This window comes from Vicugna pacos, chromosome 16 (genome assembly GCF_048564905.1).
Source record: "Vicugna pacos chromosome 16, VicPac4, whole genome shotgun sequence".
Taxonomy (NCBI): domain Eukaryota; kingdom Metazoa; phylum Chordata; class Mammalia; order Artiodactyla; family Camelidae; genus Vicugna; species Vicugna pacos.
In genome coordinates this window covers 50,738,828-50,757,554 of record NC_133002.1, presented here as the reverse complement: position 1 = coordinate 50,757,554, position 18,727 = coordinate 50,738,828, and the positions used below count along the sequence as shown (strand labels likewise).

Sequence of the window (18,727 nt, the reverse complement as noted above, 5' to 3'; positions counted from 1 at the left end):
AGTTGTAAGATCACGTAGTTTTATGTTGGGAAAGGATCTTAGAAATTCTTATCTTTTATAGATGCATAATAATTTGCCTCTGGCCACAGAGGGACTGAGTTAGGAATAGTGCCTGGTTTTCCTAAATCCCAATCTACTACTTTATCTCCTGTATCACATTTCACATATTTGTCCTTGCTTTGTCCTTTTTCATGTCCTTGTCTTTTTATCTTTTTGCCCTTACGATTGAAGAGGATGGAACATGAACATTGAAAACATAAGCGTTCTGTGAGACATGCTCAGAAACCAGGAAGGGTCTTAGTTGCAGTTAGATTTTGCTAGGATCCTGAAGTTAATGACAAGTTCCCGAGCAGACTCCATTTCACTTTAGGCTTCATTTCTGTGTCTTTAATATGGTTCTAGTTTCTTTAAGTTAAAAATCATACTTTTTTTGTTTCCTTTATATTAACTAGTTTTTTTTTAATGAAAAAAGAATGTAAATGAGTACTCTCTATAAAGGAATTAATTAAATGACCAGTCATAGTTGGTTTGACCAAGTTTTTAATAACTCATCTTTTGATTTGAAATAAAATATCATCACTCCATTACACATTCAATAGAGACAGCTGAAAAGTACAATTTCTCTGCAGGGCCTGCAATGAAGGATTTGCAGAATCCTGCAGGGAATCAAGGAACTCTCCATTACAGTTCATGGATTTGTAGGATTACTCTGCACTTTTCTGCTTTCTTCATTGAGAGCGGTCCCAAAATGTATCCTTGACTGTCCTGCAGGTAACTTCTTTCCCACTGGAAAAGTTACTGTGTACAAATACTTTAAGTAGAGTGACCTGGCAGTTGTGGAGGCCGACCTTTCTGCTCTTTCCTATTCTGAAATGGAAGGTAGGCTCAACTGGGAAGCACTCTTCTCTGAAGCAGTTCTGTTCACCTGTCGCCCAGGGCCCTTTTCTGCACGGCTGGGTTTCAGAAGCCTTGTATTGTTATGTTTCAATATGCACTGGGGGCACAGTTTTATCTGTTTAGTTAATTTGTCATTTTTTAATGGAAGGAAATACCTTCCTGTACGTTTTAAACAGATACTGCCTTCATATGTATGCTAACGTCTTAATTTGCTGAAGTTGAGAGAAACATAATCTCTTCTGTCTAACGGAGGCATGGGCAAATACGTAAATTACTCTTGACTTAAAAATGCATTTAAAAAAAAATGTATCGCTGTAGAAACCATGCATGTGAAATGCATTCTTCTACTCACTCTTGAATAAAATGTCTGATGCTTAGAGTAGGAGCTAAGAATGCCAAAGGCGCATGTTTGATCTTTATTAATTTAACGTTCAGGCTGGGCAGTATTGGAAAAGTGAAATTTGTCCCATCGACTCATCAGGGCCTCTTTTTCCCTCCCCTCTGTCCTCCCCCTCGCTCCCCTTCCCCCAGGCCCTGAGTCTGTGTTTCATGATCAGTTGAACCAGTAGTTTTCTCCACAGTGCTGTCAAAAGGACCCTCCTAAAATGCAGATCTGTCCTGTGAATATTCTGACTGAGCTGTGGTGTTACCTGCTGCAGGACTGGGAGGGGGAAAGCATTGTCACCTGTAAACCACATCCACAAGAAGTACTGCCCTTTACAACCAGTGCAACGTGGGGTACCTATCAGAGATCTCCTGATAGACTGTCTTAGGTGCTCTTTAATCCTCCTGTTTGGTGCAGCTCATTCTGGCTTCTGCCTTCCTCTCCTGGGCCTGCTCTTGCTGCTCCACATCCGTTCCCTCCAGCCATAGTACACTGGAGCTGGTTTCTCGGAAGAAGTGTCTGCTCTTGTACACCTTCCCCCGAAGCACATGTGTGTTCCTTGCCTTTGATCAGCTGCTCCCACATCCTTGTCCTTTGAGATTCCAGGGAAGCTCCAGTCCCCACCCCCAAACCAAATCAGATGCCCCTCCCTTGTGCTTTCCTCTGTGACAGCTCCTGCTGACTCAGGAAGGGATTATAATTCATCTCTGTGTCCCCAGCTCCTTTCACTTAGTTTTATTTGAGAAAACACTCAAGTATTTTTTGAATGAATAGGCTGTAATGCATGAAGTGTGTTCCCCACCTGGTGTTACTTCCATCGTAAAATAGAGTTGCTTTAAAGTTGTTTGTGGAGAGTGATTGGAGGAAGAAGAAAGAGCATGAGAAGAAACTCTTTCCAAATAAATATTCATTTGTTTTCTCCCATGAGTCCAAAATTCCCTAGGCATTTCTGTAGGGTGTGGTCTGAAAGTGACAAACACTTTCCCTATCTCAGGACATCCCTGCACTAATTAACATTTGCTGTCTAATTTAAGAACCATCTGTCCAAGTCAGAGGATTCACAGGGTGATAGCACAACGAAGAAAATAATGGTGTCACAGGTGGAGATGAGAAGTTAAGAAGTTGTGGTAACTTTTTGGCTGGAGCTTTTTCTTTCTCACATTGTTCATTTTTCTGACTTAACATTAAGAATAGAAAGCATTGCTTTCAAATACAAATTGTCTCAGATTTACCTTCTACTTCTGTTAGAGGAGGAAATTATTTTCATTTTATAAGTTTTCTTTACACTACAGTCAATTTATTGTATTCATTTAAGTGTGTGGAAATGTCAGCGAAGTGTTTAATTACACAAAGACCACTAATAGAGAATTGACAGCCTAGGGCTACTTTAAAATGTTCTGTGGTTAACTCAATTTTAAGACATTATATTCACTGCAGTTATAAATTCTTTTTGAAATGTGTTTTTAATATTTTAAAAGAATATCTAAAATGTTCAGTAACTTTCACACAATGCTTAGAAAAAACCTGAGCACAAAGATTCCTTTGTCTTCTGATTAGTAACTAACATAGTAATGTCCTTTTTTATTACTCACTGTCATTTTATTATTAATCATAGGATTCCAAAACTATTCTAATGTTGTTAAAGCATTATTAGTATTAGCAGTATTCATCACCTGGTACTCTTGTAGAACCACCATTTGAATACAAAATTTCTGTCTGGAAAGGTCTTACTGAATTTGTGAGGTCTTCCTGCTTTTATTTTGCTTTTTGAGAAACTTTAAACATTTTCAGTTTGTTGCAGCAAAAATCAGTTAAGATTTTATCCTTCTTCAGAACTCTTATCACATTCAGTCACAATTATTTATTTCTCCATATTTGCTCTTACTCATATTTTTTCTAACATTTTTGGAATTAGGCTAAATGTATCAAATCTTTATAAATTGCTGCCATATCAGTCTGACAGTGAAACATGCTTGTTTTACCAATTTATATGGCATTTGAAGTGACTGCAGCCCTTTTTAAAATTGTTAGATGCATGTTATGCCTAGAAACAAGAGTTCTTTCATTACGGGATCCATAATAACCAGAGTGCTTACGAGACCGTATAATCATTATTGAAGTCGTAAAGAGAACAAGAAAGAATCCTTCAGTTTATTAATAGAGTGTGCGTGCGTGTGTGTGTGTGTGTGTATGTGTGTGTGTGTACATACATACATGATTCTTCTTGGGTTTTTCTTTCAGGTATAGGCTGCAGACTGTGAAGTCCTTAGCTGGAGTGAGCCTGATGTTGCGGTTACTGTGGGCAAGTCTGAGATGGGATGACATGGCGGCCAAGGCTCCTCCGGGAGGAGGGACCACACGGACAGGTGAGGGGTTGTTAGTTTCTAATTTAAGTTTAAAAGAGAAAATCACTTAACAGTTCACTTCGTTTTAAGCATGTCTGTTATTTATTGAAATATAATGCTAGTATTTAAAAAATACACCTTTGCTAAAGTTTGGCAGCACATGCTGTCAAATCCTGGAGGCCACATAGGGGTTTCAGCTTAAAAGGTGAGTCACTAATGTGAGAACCAGTGTGAATTTTTAAAAGATACTTCTTATCATAGAGTATAAATCATTTAAACTGGGACATCTGGGACTCTGTGCTTGCTGCTTCTCTCCTAGGGTTTTTATTATTTTGACTGAATTTTACCGCTAGGAACTGAGCTGCTCCCGAACAGCATTTTGCTCAGTTTACAAATTTTTTGTATGGAGGTATTGTTGCAGTCCAGCAGTGGTCCTGCAGTCATTCATTAAGCTAATGTTTCCAAAGTTTTATTCCATGTGTATCTCTTTTTTAAAGCACCAGATGCTGTACCTTTTTAGTCTCTGAACATTTTGGGTGGTTATTAATACTATGTGAATTAAATCATCATAGAAACATCTGAAACTGAAATCACAACAACTGAAATAATTAAGAGGCGAGATGTTGGTCCTTATGGCATTCGATCTGAATATTGTATCAGGAAAATCATTTGCCCCATTGGAGTTCCAGAAGCACCAAAAGGTAAGAACAGAAAGAATTCTGTTCTTTTATCATTCATCTGTTAGCCGTATCTTTCATGAATTGAAATTTGATTCTAATTATTTCCTTAACTTTTTGTTCAACTTTTGAAAAAATACTTTTTCATCACAAACTATTCTATTTTTTAAATGATAATTAACTGGTAAACGTAGCCAAGAGTCCACTAGGCACACAGCGTCAGAGGAGGGGTACAAAGAGCTGTTACAATACCTCTTGTGATTAAGGCGTGGAGCACTGGCTCACACCAGACCGTCAACCAAGACAGCGGGCTTTGAGTCTGTCTGGTTGTAGTCCTGGAACCGGCTGCAGAATCTGAGACGTAAGTGGTTAGTGAAGATTTGTTGACTCAAGGATTAAAGCTGCTGTTGTGTGAAGCTTTAGTGCTCAGGGTAGAAACAACCTAAGAGGCATAAAGAGTTACCCAGGGAACATTTATAGACACCTGCATGATAGGTTCTAGGTGGCAAGTACATAGAAGAATGGGATCCAGCCCCTGTTCTTAAGGAAGCAAAGAAAAGGTATTATAATGCTATACTTGAGAGTCAAAACTGTTGTTAACACTGAAAAGAGTCCAGTAAGGGATCCAGATTCAAGATATATAAATAAAAATCAATTTTGTATATGCAATAAAAATACTTAGGAAAAAAATCTATTAAGAAATATATAAAAAGAAAATGCTGTCTATAGATAGAAATTTACTCGCTTATAGAAGTTCATAGTCCCCAGAAGTAAAAATTTAATTTTCAAATCTTGATTGAATTAAGTCAGAAGTTCATCTTGAAGGACAAATGACTGGGAATGGCTTTTTTGAAGAGTGCCTGTCCTAGTAGATACGAAATATTAGTAAAATTAAAACAACCTTGGCCTGGGATAGGAGTAGACACCTCAGCTGAGAGGCAGAGACATAGATGGAAGAAAGCAGTCCTGACCAGTCTTCAGTCTTGACCCTGCAGCCCTCACCGCACACCACCACAGACTCCTCAGCACAGTCTCCTCAGCGCACACCGCCACAGTCTCCTCAGTGCACACAGTCTCCTCAGTGCACACCGCCGCAGTCTCCTCAGCGCACACAGTCTCCTCAGTGCACACCACCACAGTCTCCTCAGCGCGCAGTCTCCTCAGCGCGCAGTCTCCTCAGCGCACACCACCGCAGTCTCCTCAGCGCACACCACCGCAGTCTCCTCAGCGCAGTCTCCTCAGCGCGCAGTCTCCTTAGCGCACAGTCTCCTCAGCGCACACCACCACAGTCTCCTCAGCGCGCAGTCTCCTCAGTGCACACAGTCTCCTCAGCACACACCACCACAGTCTCCTCAGTGCGCACAGTCTCCTCAGCACACACCACCACAGTCTCCTCAGCGCGCACAGTCTCCTCAGTGCACACCACCACAGTCTCCTCAGCGCGCACAGTCTCCTCAGCACACACCACCACAGTCTCCTCAGCGCGCACAGTCTCCTCAGCACACACCACCACAGTCTCCTCAGCGCGCACAGTCTCCTCAGCGCGCACCACCGCAGTCTCCTCAGCACACACTGCCGCAGTCTCCTCAGCGTGCACAGTCTCGATCAGTGCACACCGCCGCAGTCTCCTCAGCGCGCAGTCTCCTCAGCGCACAGTCTCCTCAGCGCACACCACCGCAGTCTCCTTTAATTACCCTTCTTGTAGCTCTTCATGCAGCCCAGGTCCTACTGCCGTTTCAGTTTCCTTCTGTTGCTTCCCTGTGATTCTCCTGCGTCCCTGTTTCCTGAACATATGGGGAGGTTTAGTGCTCGTCTCTCCCTACTTTTTATTTTTAAAATCTTGTCACTGGGAGATTATATCTATTCTTAATAGTCTCAGATCCCTCTTTTACATTGGTAAGTCTTCAGTCCCTCTTCTTGGTGCCGTGACAGGGAAATAGAGCTTGCCAGAGTTCTACATGGCAGGGGCCCCCAGCCCAACTGAGAGGAGCACGCCCTTGCTGCTGGAAGAAAGCTGCGTGCGTGTTGCGGTCTGAAGGGTGGAGTGGGCGTCGGTCAGGTGACAGTAGAGGGCGGGTCGGGGCCCGGCAGTAGTGCTCTGGGCAGAGGAACGGGCTGTGTAAGGCTCAGAGGGCTTTTATGTCAGGCCAACAAGCTGTGGCCCATGAGCCTTGATCCACCATCTGCCTTTGCTAATAAAGTTTGATTGGAACACAGCCGCACTTACTCACTTACATATTGTCATAGGCTCCTTTTATGATACAAAGGCAAGTTAAGAAGTTGTAACAGAGACCATCTGTCCTGCAAAGTTTAAAGTATTTACCATCTGGCCCTTTAAGAAAACACTTGCCAATCCCTGCTTTTCATAAGAGGAGATGCCAGAAGTACTATAATTTTAGAAGCTGTATTACTTAAAATACTCTGATTTTCCCCCCCCAAAGAAACACCTACCCCTCAGAGGAAAGGCCTTCGATCAAGTGCGTTGCGACCAAAGAGACCAGAAACGCCCAAGCAAACTGGCCCTGTTATTATCGAAACCTGGGTCGCAGAGGAAGAATTGGAATTATGGGAGATCAGGGCGTTTGCTGAGAGGTAAGGAAACAGCTAACGTGTGATCAGGTATTTGAAGATTCTCAGCACTTCCGAATTGAAGAATTACCCCTCTAATAGCTTATTCAGTACGTCCTAATTTTACTCCCACCTTTTTGCTACCTGTGCATTGTTTATTAAGGGTCCTGTTTTCTAATTTTTAACAGTTATTATCCACTTCTCAGTTTCTAATTATCTTAATTTGAATGTTTTATTTTTACATCAAAATAATTTTATACTTTTTGCATGATTTGAAACTTAACCAGATTTCCCTTAATATTAGATTGCTGATGCCTGATGGGGTACAGGCATACTTATGCTATTGCACTTTGCTGACAACTGTGTTTTTTTATAACCTGAAGTTTTGTGGCATAGCTGCATTGAGCAAGTCTGTCAGTGCCATTTTCCCGACAGCATTTGCTCAGTTTGTGTTTCTGAATCACATTTTGGTAGTTCTCACAGTATTTCAGATTTTTTCGTTGTTATTATATTTGTTATGATGAACTGTGATCAGTGATCTTGGGTGTTACTGCTACAACTCACTGAAGGCTCAGATAATTGTTAGGGTTTGTTAGCAATAAAATATTTTTTAATAGAAGGATATACGTTATTTTTTTTAGACATGATGCTGTTGCACACTTAATAGACTACACTGTAGCCTAAACATAACTTTTATATGCACTGGGAAACCAAAAAATCAGTGACTCGCTTTATTGTAATATTTGCTTTATTGCAGTAGTCTGGAACGAAACCCACAATATCTCTGTGATATTCCTATGGTTTCTGATAAGTTCCTCTTTTTTTTCCCTACAGGGTGGAGAAAGAAAAGGCACAAGCAGTTGAGCAACAGGCTAAGGTTAGTGAACAGAAGAAGGCAGAGGACTTCAAGGCCCAAATGGAGGCTCACCTCAAACAGCAGCGATTGGCTGCCCAGCAGGTGGGGGAGTTGGTACCAGTCCCCCCTGGCAATGAATTGACATCTTTAGCCAAAATCATGCACACTAAAAGCACAGTAATTGTATATTCCTATGGTTTTATTTTTAAATGTATCTCACATATATCTTAATTTTAGTACTTGAAAATAACTTGGGATATACCAAGCTGCGGTTTTGCAAAAAGTGTACGTATTAAAAGAACAATGTTTGAAATATGATTTCTCTTACTATTTTTCTAGTTCAGTGACTAGTTTCTAAAGATAATTTTTTCCTGCAAAATTCTAATCCATAAACCTCTGTAGTGTGTGAAAAAGCCAATTGTACTAAAACTATAAGAGTTTGTTGTAATTCGTGATCATCAAACTGCTGTGGTTTCTTAATAATTCAATACTATGATATACCATGTGTGCCTGACTATTTAGGGACCCATAAGAGATAATTACTCCTTCATTCATTAAAAAGTTACTGTAAAAGTTTTTAGCCAAACTTGCATATATGTATATAAATTTTCAGGATATAAATAAAATAGAAATAGATAAAATAGATATCATTAACTTAGTTATACATAACTGCTTAAAAATTAGATATTATATAAATAAATCAAACTCATCATTGCAAACGTCCTTTTTTCCCTCACATTGTATGAAATATTTTTTCAAGTTCTTATATATCTTTTACAGTGGTCCACTATAGGGGATTGTCTTGATTTAATCAAAATTTGATATAACAGCCTTTTCGAGTTTAGTCACGTCTGTCTGTCTATTCATAGAAAGACTGGCCAGCTGTTTTTCAATTTGTGGATGTGGTTTGTCATTCCACAAAGTAACCTAAGGTTTTACTTTGCAGGGGAGAGGGGAAGGGTGGTCAGTTTCTTTAAGCTGATAATGAGCTTTTTCTCTGGCAGCTGAAAGTCAGGACCTGAACTTGGTGCATTAACCCTCTAAGTCCCCCTAGAGCGTTATGTTCTCTGCTTTTCCGATGTGTGTCAGTTTCTGAGGTGATGGCCATACGTCCTGGATGTAGCCTGATTCGTTAGAAGCAGGATATGCCTAATTTATACATTACTTCACAATTTTTGTTTTTAATGACACAAGTCAATCTTCATTTTAATATGCTTTCCAAATTTAGCAATGAAGATGATCAAAACTTTTTTTTCTGGCACAAAATTTGAGAAATAATGACAGCTAGAGTGTAATGACCAACTTGCCTTTTTGAACTTGTGCACAAACCCAGCAGATCCTGTTTAAATGCCAAATCTGTGATTTGGTTTTTCCCCCTTATATTTTTTATTATTTAAAAAAACTTTTATACAGTTTTTAAAAGTTACTAAACTCCATTTAGTTATTACAAAATATTGGTTCCATTCCCCATGTAACCCATTTAAATTTCTTTAAAAAGCTTACTTACAAAGGTAGTTATTTCCAATTTTTGAAGGCATATCCCCAGAAAATAACTACTAAATATGTGTTTAGTTTTCTTCCTGCCTTTTTTCTTTTAACTGACTCAATCAGTTGGTATTTCTAAGTATTCAAAACTAAACTCCTATTCTTCTGAGGAATGAGAAATTATGTAAAATACTTCACACTATTTTCAGGCATAGGGAACATGTACAAAAGTAACAATAAAAAGACTGGGTGTGTGATGTCTTTGGTGAGCAGTTTCCGACGGCAAGAAATAGTTCAGCATTGGAATTTGATCTTCGTGTACATCTCAGCTCCACCATTTACTGCCTCTATGGCCTTGGGCCTCTTACACAGCCTTTCCGGGTCTCAGTTTCCTCGTCTTTAAATCACAGTACCAGCAACTTCCTTGGGTTGGTCCGAGCATAATAATGAAGGTGAAGCATCTACCACCAGGTTTGCAGACAGTGCTACCTATAGTTTTTACGTGTGTAAACTTAAACCGTCACGTTGATAAGCTGTCAGGAAAAGGTGGCAAACTATGGGAGAAGATACATAAATTGTCTTTGATAACCTCGTAGTCTGAAAGATCAGATGTTACTACTCTGTATAAAATAATCTGAAGGATTTTTCTGTAAAAATGTTTGAACTGAAAAACCCAAGTCTAGAAAAGCTATTTATAATTTTTAGCTTGGTTGATTGCAGGTTTTTGTCAGTTTGGAATAGTGATATTTAAATGCTGACGTGTTCTTTATGATTGGATGGATTAACATTGTGGTAAGACAGAATCCTTTTACAGGTGCCATCATTGCTGTCTGTTCTAAACCCAACTGCTGAATAGCAAGGTGTCCTTGTCTCCTGTAAGATCACCCATGTCTCTTATATTTTCAGTCTGAAAGTTTAGACCTTTGCACAGACTGGAAAAACTTGATCATTTCAAAATTTTTGATACGAAAAACTTACTACTTTGAATAAAATATATGTGATTTAAGAGTCAAAAAAGTATTGCCTTCATCAGGAAATTAAATCAAATGTAAATATATATGGGCGTGTTTTCAGAGTAAAATACTTTAGAATTTTGGTGCAGTTTCTTGGATTGGGAGGAATTATGGCTGGACTTCCTGCAGAGTGATATTTTTATTTAGAATGATTTTGGTTCATGATTTCTCTCCCTGACTTTTCTAGAAACGATTGGAACAACAGAAGCCTACAGTGATTGCAGCTTCCACTACTTCCCCAACAAGCAGTACAACTAGTACCATCTCTCCAGCACAGAAAGTTATGGTAGCCCCCATAAGTGGCTCAGTTACAACTGGAACTAAAATGGTACTAACTACTAAAGTTGGATCTCCAGCTACAGTAACATTCCAGCAGAACAAGAACTTCCATCAGACCTTTGCTACCTGGGTTAAGCAAGGCCAGTCAAATTCAGGTACACGACTGTGAATAAATAAAAGATGGCTTTCATTCAAGAAAAAGAAATTTCAGTCCTTTACCTACTGAAATGAAATGTTTCTTTAGAAAACTGTTTTTCTTCTGCAGCTGATTGAACAAACTGTAACAGTTGGTTTGTTACAGATAATATTCATAATATTACATCAGTGAAGCTCCTCTCTTACATTATTTCACTTTCAACATTTACATAGTTCACTTACGTTGAGTGGAGAGGAATGTTTTTCTTAAAAATACAAAATGAGCCACATTTCATGCATTGGTGCCTTCCTAGAAGTCACTACGTTGCTGGTTATTTTAAATCTAAAGCTTATTAAATGTCTTATACCCCATTAGCCACCAGCACAGCTGCCACATCTGCTACAACCATTGCCAGCACAGGTCAGACGTTCCAAATTACAGGCAATCCAGTCACTATGGCAGGAAAAGTAATTACCAAACTGCCACTTCCTGCAAACAGCAAGATTGTCGCTGTAAATGTGCCAGCAACGCAAGGAGGTAAGGGAAATGTGAAGAGTTTTAATTCACATTTGCCAGATCATACTGTCGCCATTATTTTTCATTTCCTTTTCACTGATTTCAGCCCTTGGATCTCACATTTTATGTAGCCCACTATAAACCCCCGCCACACCTAGTTTCTCCTCAGAAACCAAGCACCACCTGATGCTTTCATTAAAGGGGCCGTTGTTAATTACTTCTTCATCTTCTTTGAAGGCGTTGTTCAAGTGCAGCAGAAAGTCCTGGGTATCATTCCATCGAGTACAGGTACAAGTCAGCAAACTTTTACTTCATTCCAGCCCAGGACGGCGACGGTCACAATTAGGCCCAACACCCCGGGCTCTGGAGGAACAGCAGGCACTTCACAAGTAAGAATTCTTGACAGGTTTGTTTGGCGTCAACCACATCGGGTGGAAGTTGTTATTTAGTGACCTCTTCCAGGATTAATATAACTTCTAATTTGTCTTTGCCTTTTACTTAATCTGTGACAAAGTACTGATTTTTTAAAAGTTTGTTAGTAATATTTCTAATGAACTGTTAATTTTTAACATCTAGTTAATAGCACATTAGTGTAGTTTATGAGTCGTAGGAATTGCTCTCCAGGATTTGATGAAGAAGATTCCTTTATTGAAAACAATGGTCAGCACTGGACCACCTGGGGAAATATGCTGTGCAGCTAAGAAAGAATGGAAAATACAGACCCCAGCACTGTGACCGGCCTGTCAGGCGACATGCACACATGGGAGACACAGAATTTCTTTGGCACTAGTGTCATGGAAAAGGTTTAAAGTGCTTAGACTTGAGAATGTTCTAAAGGAACACTCAGATATGCTCTGTGGTCTCTCCTTTAAACCGTGAAGGAACTTCTGGCTTCTTCTGATCTTGCTCTTACATTCTCTGGGTTACAGATGGGATTGGAACTCAGGGAAACAGGGCTCAACACTTTCCTGTGAGCAGCTGCGGTGGTTGTAGAGCAGACCTTTGCCAGGTCTTGTTCCTTCTTTTTCGTGTGTAGGCTCTTGGTATTAGTCATGGGGAATTTTGTGTGATCTCATTTGAATTACATTCTTCTCTTCCTTCAAAATTCTATCTTTGTTCTGATGCTTAATATAATTTAAAATGTAATGTCCAAGAGCTTCTTTCATTTCTCTGGGCATGTGTATCAGTATAGAATGTTTAAAGATCTGTGTTCTAAGTCTATCATGCTTTAATCTTTTAAAAACATTTTAATTCATTGTCCTTCAGGTAATCACAGGGCCTCAGATCCGCCCTGGTATGACGGTGATTAGGACGCCACTCCAGCAGTCAACACTAGGAAAGGCAATTATTCGAACACCTGTGATGGTACAGCCAGGTATTCCTCTATCCAGTATTATTTTGCATGGAGACAGCCAGTCCAGGAGATCTGTAGTACTCTGTATTTGGCACTGTACATACTAGAAAATACCAATATGAATTATGACTTCAAAGCAAACTAAATTTCTAATCCAACATGGGATGCTTCCATAGAGTCTGTTTCATTTCTGGCATTGTCAGTAAGAGAAAGACAGATCCAAGTATGCTTATCAAAAATGTTTTTAAAACCTCTAGTAAATGTAATATATACGTTGAAATCATTGAAGTAAAGAGAACGAGCAAAGAAAAACAGTCTGTGTGGCAAAAGACAGAGAGAAAATCAAGGAAACAGCTAAGAAGCATTTAAGTGGAAACCATAAAACAAGATTACAAAGGCAACGCCTGCCCTTCATTAATGTAAATAAGTTAAAGCTTCCATATTAAAAGTTGGAGCCTGTAAAGATTGGGTGGAAAAAAAAAACTAGCTGTACATTTATGATAAACATACCTAAAAGCAAATTACCACAGAAGATTAAAAAATAAAAAGATAGTCAAAGATACATGAAACGACAAAAAAAGAAGGAAAGATATAACTCAATAAGATTAAATAAATAAATAAGAAGGAAAGAAAGGAGGCGGAGGGAAGACATGGAAAACAGTCCTACTAATAACTGGACAGAGTTGAATTCAGTGTTTGAAAAACAGTAACTAGGACAAAGAGGGTCATTTTCTTTTGTTTTGTTTTGTTGGAGGGGCAGGGGTAGGTAATTAGGTTTACTTATTTATTTATTTTTTAGAGGAAGCATTGGGGATTGAACCCAGGACCTTGTGCATGCTAAGCATGCGCTCTACCACTTGAGCTATACCCTCCCCCAAGGGGGTCATTTTCTATTGGCTTAAAGATAAAGATTGTGATGAAGATGCAGTCTTGGATCTTTAAATAAGATGTCATTGAAGTATATAAAGCAAAAGATATTTGAAATCAAGGAGGGGCTAACAGAAGCAGAAACAGATTGTATCAGCTTTGTACCTTTAACGAAACACATTAGTTTTAAATATTTATGAGCTGTTTGTATGAAAATGGTCATATAATGAGCCATAGGTAAAACCTTGATGAATTCCAAAAAGTAGAATGTGTATAAGCTACATTTTTTTGTAGTAAAGTTGGGAATTAATATTAAGATAATATACTAACTTTTACTGGCTTGGAACCCTAAAAATGTATATTCTCAAAAGTAACTTTTATGTTAAAGAAACATCAAATGTATAATCATAAACAGTTAAACAGCAACTAAGCCATGCTGCAGAGCTGGACTGAGAGGCAGACTCATTCATTCAACAAATATTTGAGCACCTACTCTAAGCGGTTGAAACACACTGGTGAACAAAACAGAGGGAAAAAACCCACATTTTAAACCTTCATCAAAAGTTAGAAAAAAAATAAAAATCTCAAATGGAAACAGGAAGAAGGAAGTAAAATAAAAGTACAAGTAATGATTAGAAGACAGAAAAGGCAACTATTATTAAAATAAATCATTCTTTTGCAAGTTTAATCTTGAGGAAAGGGAACAAAATGCTAGCTTACAAAAAATTAGGAATGAGAAAATGCTATAAAGCCAGAATGAACTTTTTAAAATAGGAAATTATGAACAGGTATCCTTGCAGTAAGACACTGAGAATTCTCACTGTCCGTACTTAGGAACTAAGTCCATTCAAATGACAAGATATAATTATATACTGTGCTTAAAATTTTTAAGTCTTCATGATGTATCAAGGAAAGAAATTTGGATAATTTCCATAGTATTACCTACAGAAAAGAATTCCACATCTCATGGTTTTTTATGGATAAAATTCTTTGAGATGGTTAGGAAACTGTTTCCTTCTTATAAAAAAATAGTTTCAGGGCATAGAGGGAAGAAAAGACTAATTCTTTCCCATTCATTTTATAACTTTGGCATATAATATAAAACATAGTATCATATTTTTTTAATGCAATCTCCTAGTGTCTCAGCAAAATTTACCCCAGAAAAGAAAGTAGTATTCATTATTTCAGTTAATGCTGCAGGGACAGTTGATAAAATTCAGCATCTGTTCTCTGTTTTAAATAGCCGTTAGGGTATGGGGAAGGGTGTAGAGCGCATGCTTAGTATGCACGAGGTCCTGGGTTCAGTCCCTAGTACCTCCATTAAAAAATAGTAAATGGAAAAAAAATAATAAATGAACTAATGAACAAATGAACTAATTATTATTTTGGTTTCTTGAATATGTGTAAGCACACTTGACTGTCCTTTGTGATTGGGTTACCGCATTCTGTTGATTCTTATTTTGTAGTTGGCTTTATTCCTTTGATAACTGTGTAAGTTTAAAAAGCTAAAGATCTAATCTGTTCTTAGAAACAATAATTAGCACATATATGTAAACTAAAAAAAAGTAATATACTGTATATGTGTATTTACATGCAATATAATGTGAATGTGCAAAAAAGTAAAAATAAAAAGGCAAAAAAAATACATAAACAAACAAACCTAATCTAATGCGCCCCCCCCAAACCTTTAAAAAATAAATAAATAAAATCTTAAAAATAGCCATCAGGCAGCTAACTAAAAAGAAAGCTAAAACTAATGTAAAGAAGAAGAAACATTTAAAGATGATAAGTGGTAATAACAGATAACTGAAACATTTGGTAAATTACCAGATGGTACTCTACATGTAGAGAGCCTTTGTTTCTTAATGCCTTATGTAGCTGCAACACGTGTCTACTTGCATATGTGAATATGTGGCTTCACATATGAGTGTGTCTGGTATGTTGTAGAAAAAACAAGGTGGCCAGTGGGGCTGGTGGGTCTTAAGAGTTACGGTCAAAGAAGTGGAGGGCGGTGTGTGTCTGAGTGTGTGCAGGTCTGCTTACCCCTATTCCTACCACAACACTAGCTTTTCCCAAAGTTGAACACTCCCAGGATGTTTAAAAAAGAGTTTTTATTTTTGAATTTGCATTTTGATTGATAATTTCAAAATAAATCAACCTGAACATACTGGGGATCATCTGAATGACCACCATGTAATCAGTCAGTACCAGCCCTTTATGATGACACCGTATCAATACCAGGTGATAAACTAGAGTAACTTCTCATGAACTGTTCCTCAAACTGCAGTACAAGGACAAAGTGTTGGGCCCTGGAGGTTCTCACATTCAAGCACTTGTCTGTATATACTGTTTTTTGATTCATCTTGAGGAATAAATGGGTGAGAATAACCAGGAAATGCTTAGAAGAAACAGTAATGATGGAAGAGTTACACTGCCAGTTGTTAAAGCATATTACAAGCCACCAGAATTTAGGAGGGTGATACCAAAGGAAACTAGACCGACTGGAGAAATACAGATACTGTAATGCTGTCGTACTGTTTCTGACTGCTGGGATATGTTACTCCAGTGGTAGTATTGGCAGGCGTTAGTGAAGTGGGGGCCCAGTGGTGGTGGGAACATGATTGGGTATAACCTTTCTAAAATTCAGTTTTATCTTATGTTCATACTATGAACCCAGTAATTTTGGGAGGAGTTTGTTTTAAGGAAATAATTAGAAGCACTTAAAAATTTATAAGCAGGGATTTCACTATGATGTTATTTAAAAAAAGAAAAAGGGAAAGTGTTCTAAATGTCAGCATAGGTTCAGTTTTACACATAATGCAGTATTAAACTCTGGTCATTAAAAGAAATATACACAGAAATACATATATACACGTAGAAGGAAAAACAGGAAGTGAATACAAACCTTTAGAACTGTGGCTTTTTTACTCATTCATAATGAATTCAGACTTTGTAAATGTAAGATTAGCTACCAAATAATTACTACCTGCCTCTTCCATTTCATCAAGGTGAATGAGAAACTGAAATTTTTAGAAGGTTGTAGAGCCATTTCAGTTAAACTTCATTTGCTCTGTGAATGTTTATTTAACAGTAACTGTGGAAGCGTTTGCTGAGCACGTTGCTCTAGAATTGGAGACAGAGGGTTCTTGCCCTCATGGTTCTTCCAAGCTGTATGGCAAATAGCAATGAGAAAAGCTCATATATAAATATAATTGGCTCAGAATATTACAGATTCCGTACAATTTGTTTAAAATCACATGAATTAATTATAATTAGATTATCTTATTTTTAAATTTATATTCCTAAGGAAAGGCAGCCTAATAATGACACATTTTACATACTCTCTTCAATCTTCCCTATTGTCATTTTGGCTTTAGACTCATAGGAAGAACATTAATTGTTTCTTCCCCTCTGCTACAGACAGCAGGAACTGGAGAATGGCTGTCAGCAAGCTGAGTGAAGGCAGGGTCCTCTGGGTGTGGGTGTGTGACTGGGTGTAGCCTTTGTTGGCGTCCTGTGCATCTTACTGAAAATTCAGAAGAATGCATTCATCTGTAGTGTTGAACAGTGTTTCACCTCAGCCTCCTGCTAAAGGCACGTGAGCACGCTAATGTTCTGCTGTTCACATAGGTGCTCCTCAGCAGGTGGTGACGCAGATCATCAGAGGGCAGCCGGTTTCCACTGCGATCTCTGCCCCCAGCACAGTCCCCTCGGCACCTGCGCAGAAGGGGCTACCTTCAGGAGCACCCAGTGCAAATCTGCAGTCTTCAGCCTCCCAGTCCCCTCGCCCCCAGCAAGGACAGGTGAAGCTGACCATGGCTCAACTCACTCAGCTAACGCAGGGCCACGTAAGTCATGTAACTGGCATTTTACCTTTAGAAATGATCTTGTTTATTCTTGCTGTAAGTTTTAAAATATGGACGTATTCTCAGAAGTTTTAAAATGTACTTATTGTAAGAAATGGCTGCTTCCTGGGGTCAAACAAAAATACTTCCCTCACCTATCCAGAGTCCTTAGATCATGAGTTATAACACCAAGATGGGTAACCCTTTTAACCACTAAAATTTTATTAGTTAACCAATTTGCTTGGGAAAAATAAAATTTGAGTACATTAAGCTGTTTCCTTACAACATTCAATATTATCAGTTCTTCCAATACTGATCAATAGACTGATGCAATTCCTATCAAAATCCCAAGAGATATATTTTGAAACTTGACAAGGTGATTTTTTAAATTTTTAGGGAAGTTCAAAGGATGGAGAATATCTGTAACACTTTTGAACAACAGGAGGATTTGCCCCATGTGGTAACCTGATATCAAAATTTACTACAGTGCTTCACTACTTAATACAGTAAGGTACAGCCACAAAGGTAGACAGACCAACAGATACTAAACAGTAGAAAGTGCAGAGAGTGACCCAGACATTTGTGGACACTTGGTACATGACATTGCAGATCATTGTAAGGAAAGACTTTAATAATGGTCCTGGGACAATTGAGCATACGTGGGAAACCATGAAATTGGACCACTATCTCACTCATAAACTCAGTTCCAGGAAGAAAAACATCCTGACTGTGGAAGGTAAAACTATTATACTTTTAGAAGGTAGGAAAGGCTTTCTTAAAGACAGAAAATACTAGCCATACAGGAAAAGATTTATAATTTCAACAACATTAAAAATAAGAACTTCAGTTCATCAATATTATAAAAGAATGAAAAGAATGAGAGAAGGTATGGATACAACCAACCAAGGACTATTACCCAGAATGAAGAATTACTAGTACAAATTAAGAAGGGAAAAAAAATTCAGATAGCTCAGGAGAAAAGAAGAGCAAGCAAACTTGATGAGAAAAGAGGAAATCTAAATGTCCACAAATCCAGAAAACTGCTGAATTTTGTTAATAATGAGGAAAACACATATTAAAAGCATATACCTAAGAGACTGGTATAAATTAAAGTGTCAGACAGAATCAAGAGAGCAAAGACTTGGAGTAGAATGAACTGCTACACACAGCTCTGGGTAGTATGAATCGGTTTAACCAAAGCAAAGTCAGAGGCGAGCACGCCCCAGGTCACAGTGGTGCTCCTTCTAGGTGTATTCCCTAGAGAAGTTCTTACTCATCTGAGCACCTGGATAATGGTCATGAATATACAGCAGCATTGTTAAGAGTCAAAAACTGGGAACAACCCAAATGTCAGTCTGTAATCAGTTAGATAAATCGTACCTTCCTACAGCAATGAAAATAAACAAACTATAGCCACATAGAACTACACCGTTGAGCGGAAGAAGCAGATAACAAACTTACATTGTGATCTGTTTGTGTTAACATTCAGAAACAAGCAACACTA

General features: G+C 38.4%; 1 protein-coding gene across 12 annotated transcripts in view; it reads left to right on the top strand.

Annotated features, from left to right (window-relative positions):
* BPTF (bromodomain PHD finger transcription factor) overlaps positions 1-18,727 on the top strand; it is a 127,730-nt gene that overhangs the window by 83,291 nt on the left and 25,712 nt on the right. For 7 of the 12 annotated variants that reach the window (XM_072939433.1, XM_072939432.1, XM_072939431.1 and 4 more), the window contains 9 exons: positions 3,524-3,648; positions 4,200-4,328; positions 6,746-6,896; positions 7,707-7,830; positions 10,414-10,660; positions 11,017-11,178; positions 11,395-11,546; positions 12,424-12,532; positions 17,009-17,226. In XM_072939433.1, the coding sequence (XP_072795534.1) occupies positions 3,524-3,648; positions 4,200-4,328; positions 6,746-6,896; positions 7,707-7,830; positions 10,414-10,660; positions 11,017-11,178; positions 11,395-11,546; positions 12,424-12,532; positions 17,009-17,226 (1,417 nt within the window). The remainder of the gene's footprint in view (positions 1-3,523; positions 3,649-4,199; positions 4,329-6,745; positions 6,897-7,706; positions 7,831-10,413; positions 10,661-11,016; positions 11,179-11,394; positions 11,547-12,423; positions 12,533-17,008; positions 17,227-18,727) is intronic. The other 5 variants (XM_072939437.1, XM_072939436.1, XM_072939434.1 and 2 more) reach the window with 3 other exon arrangements.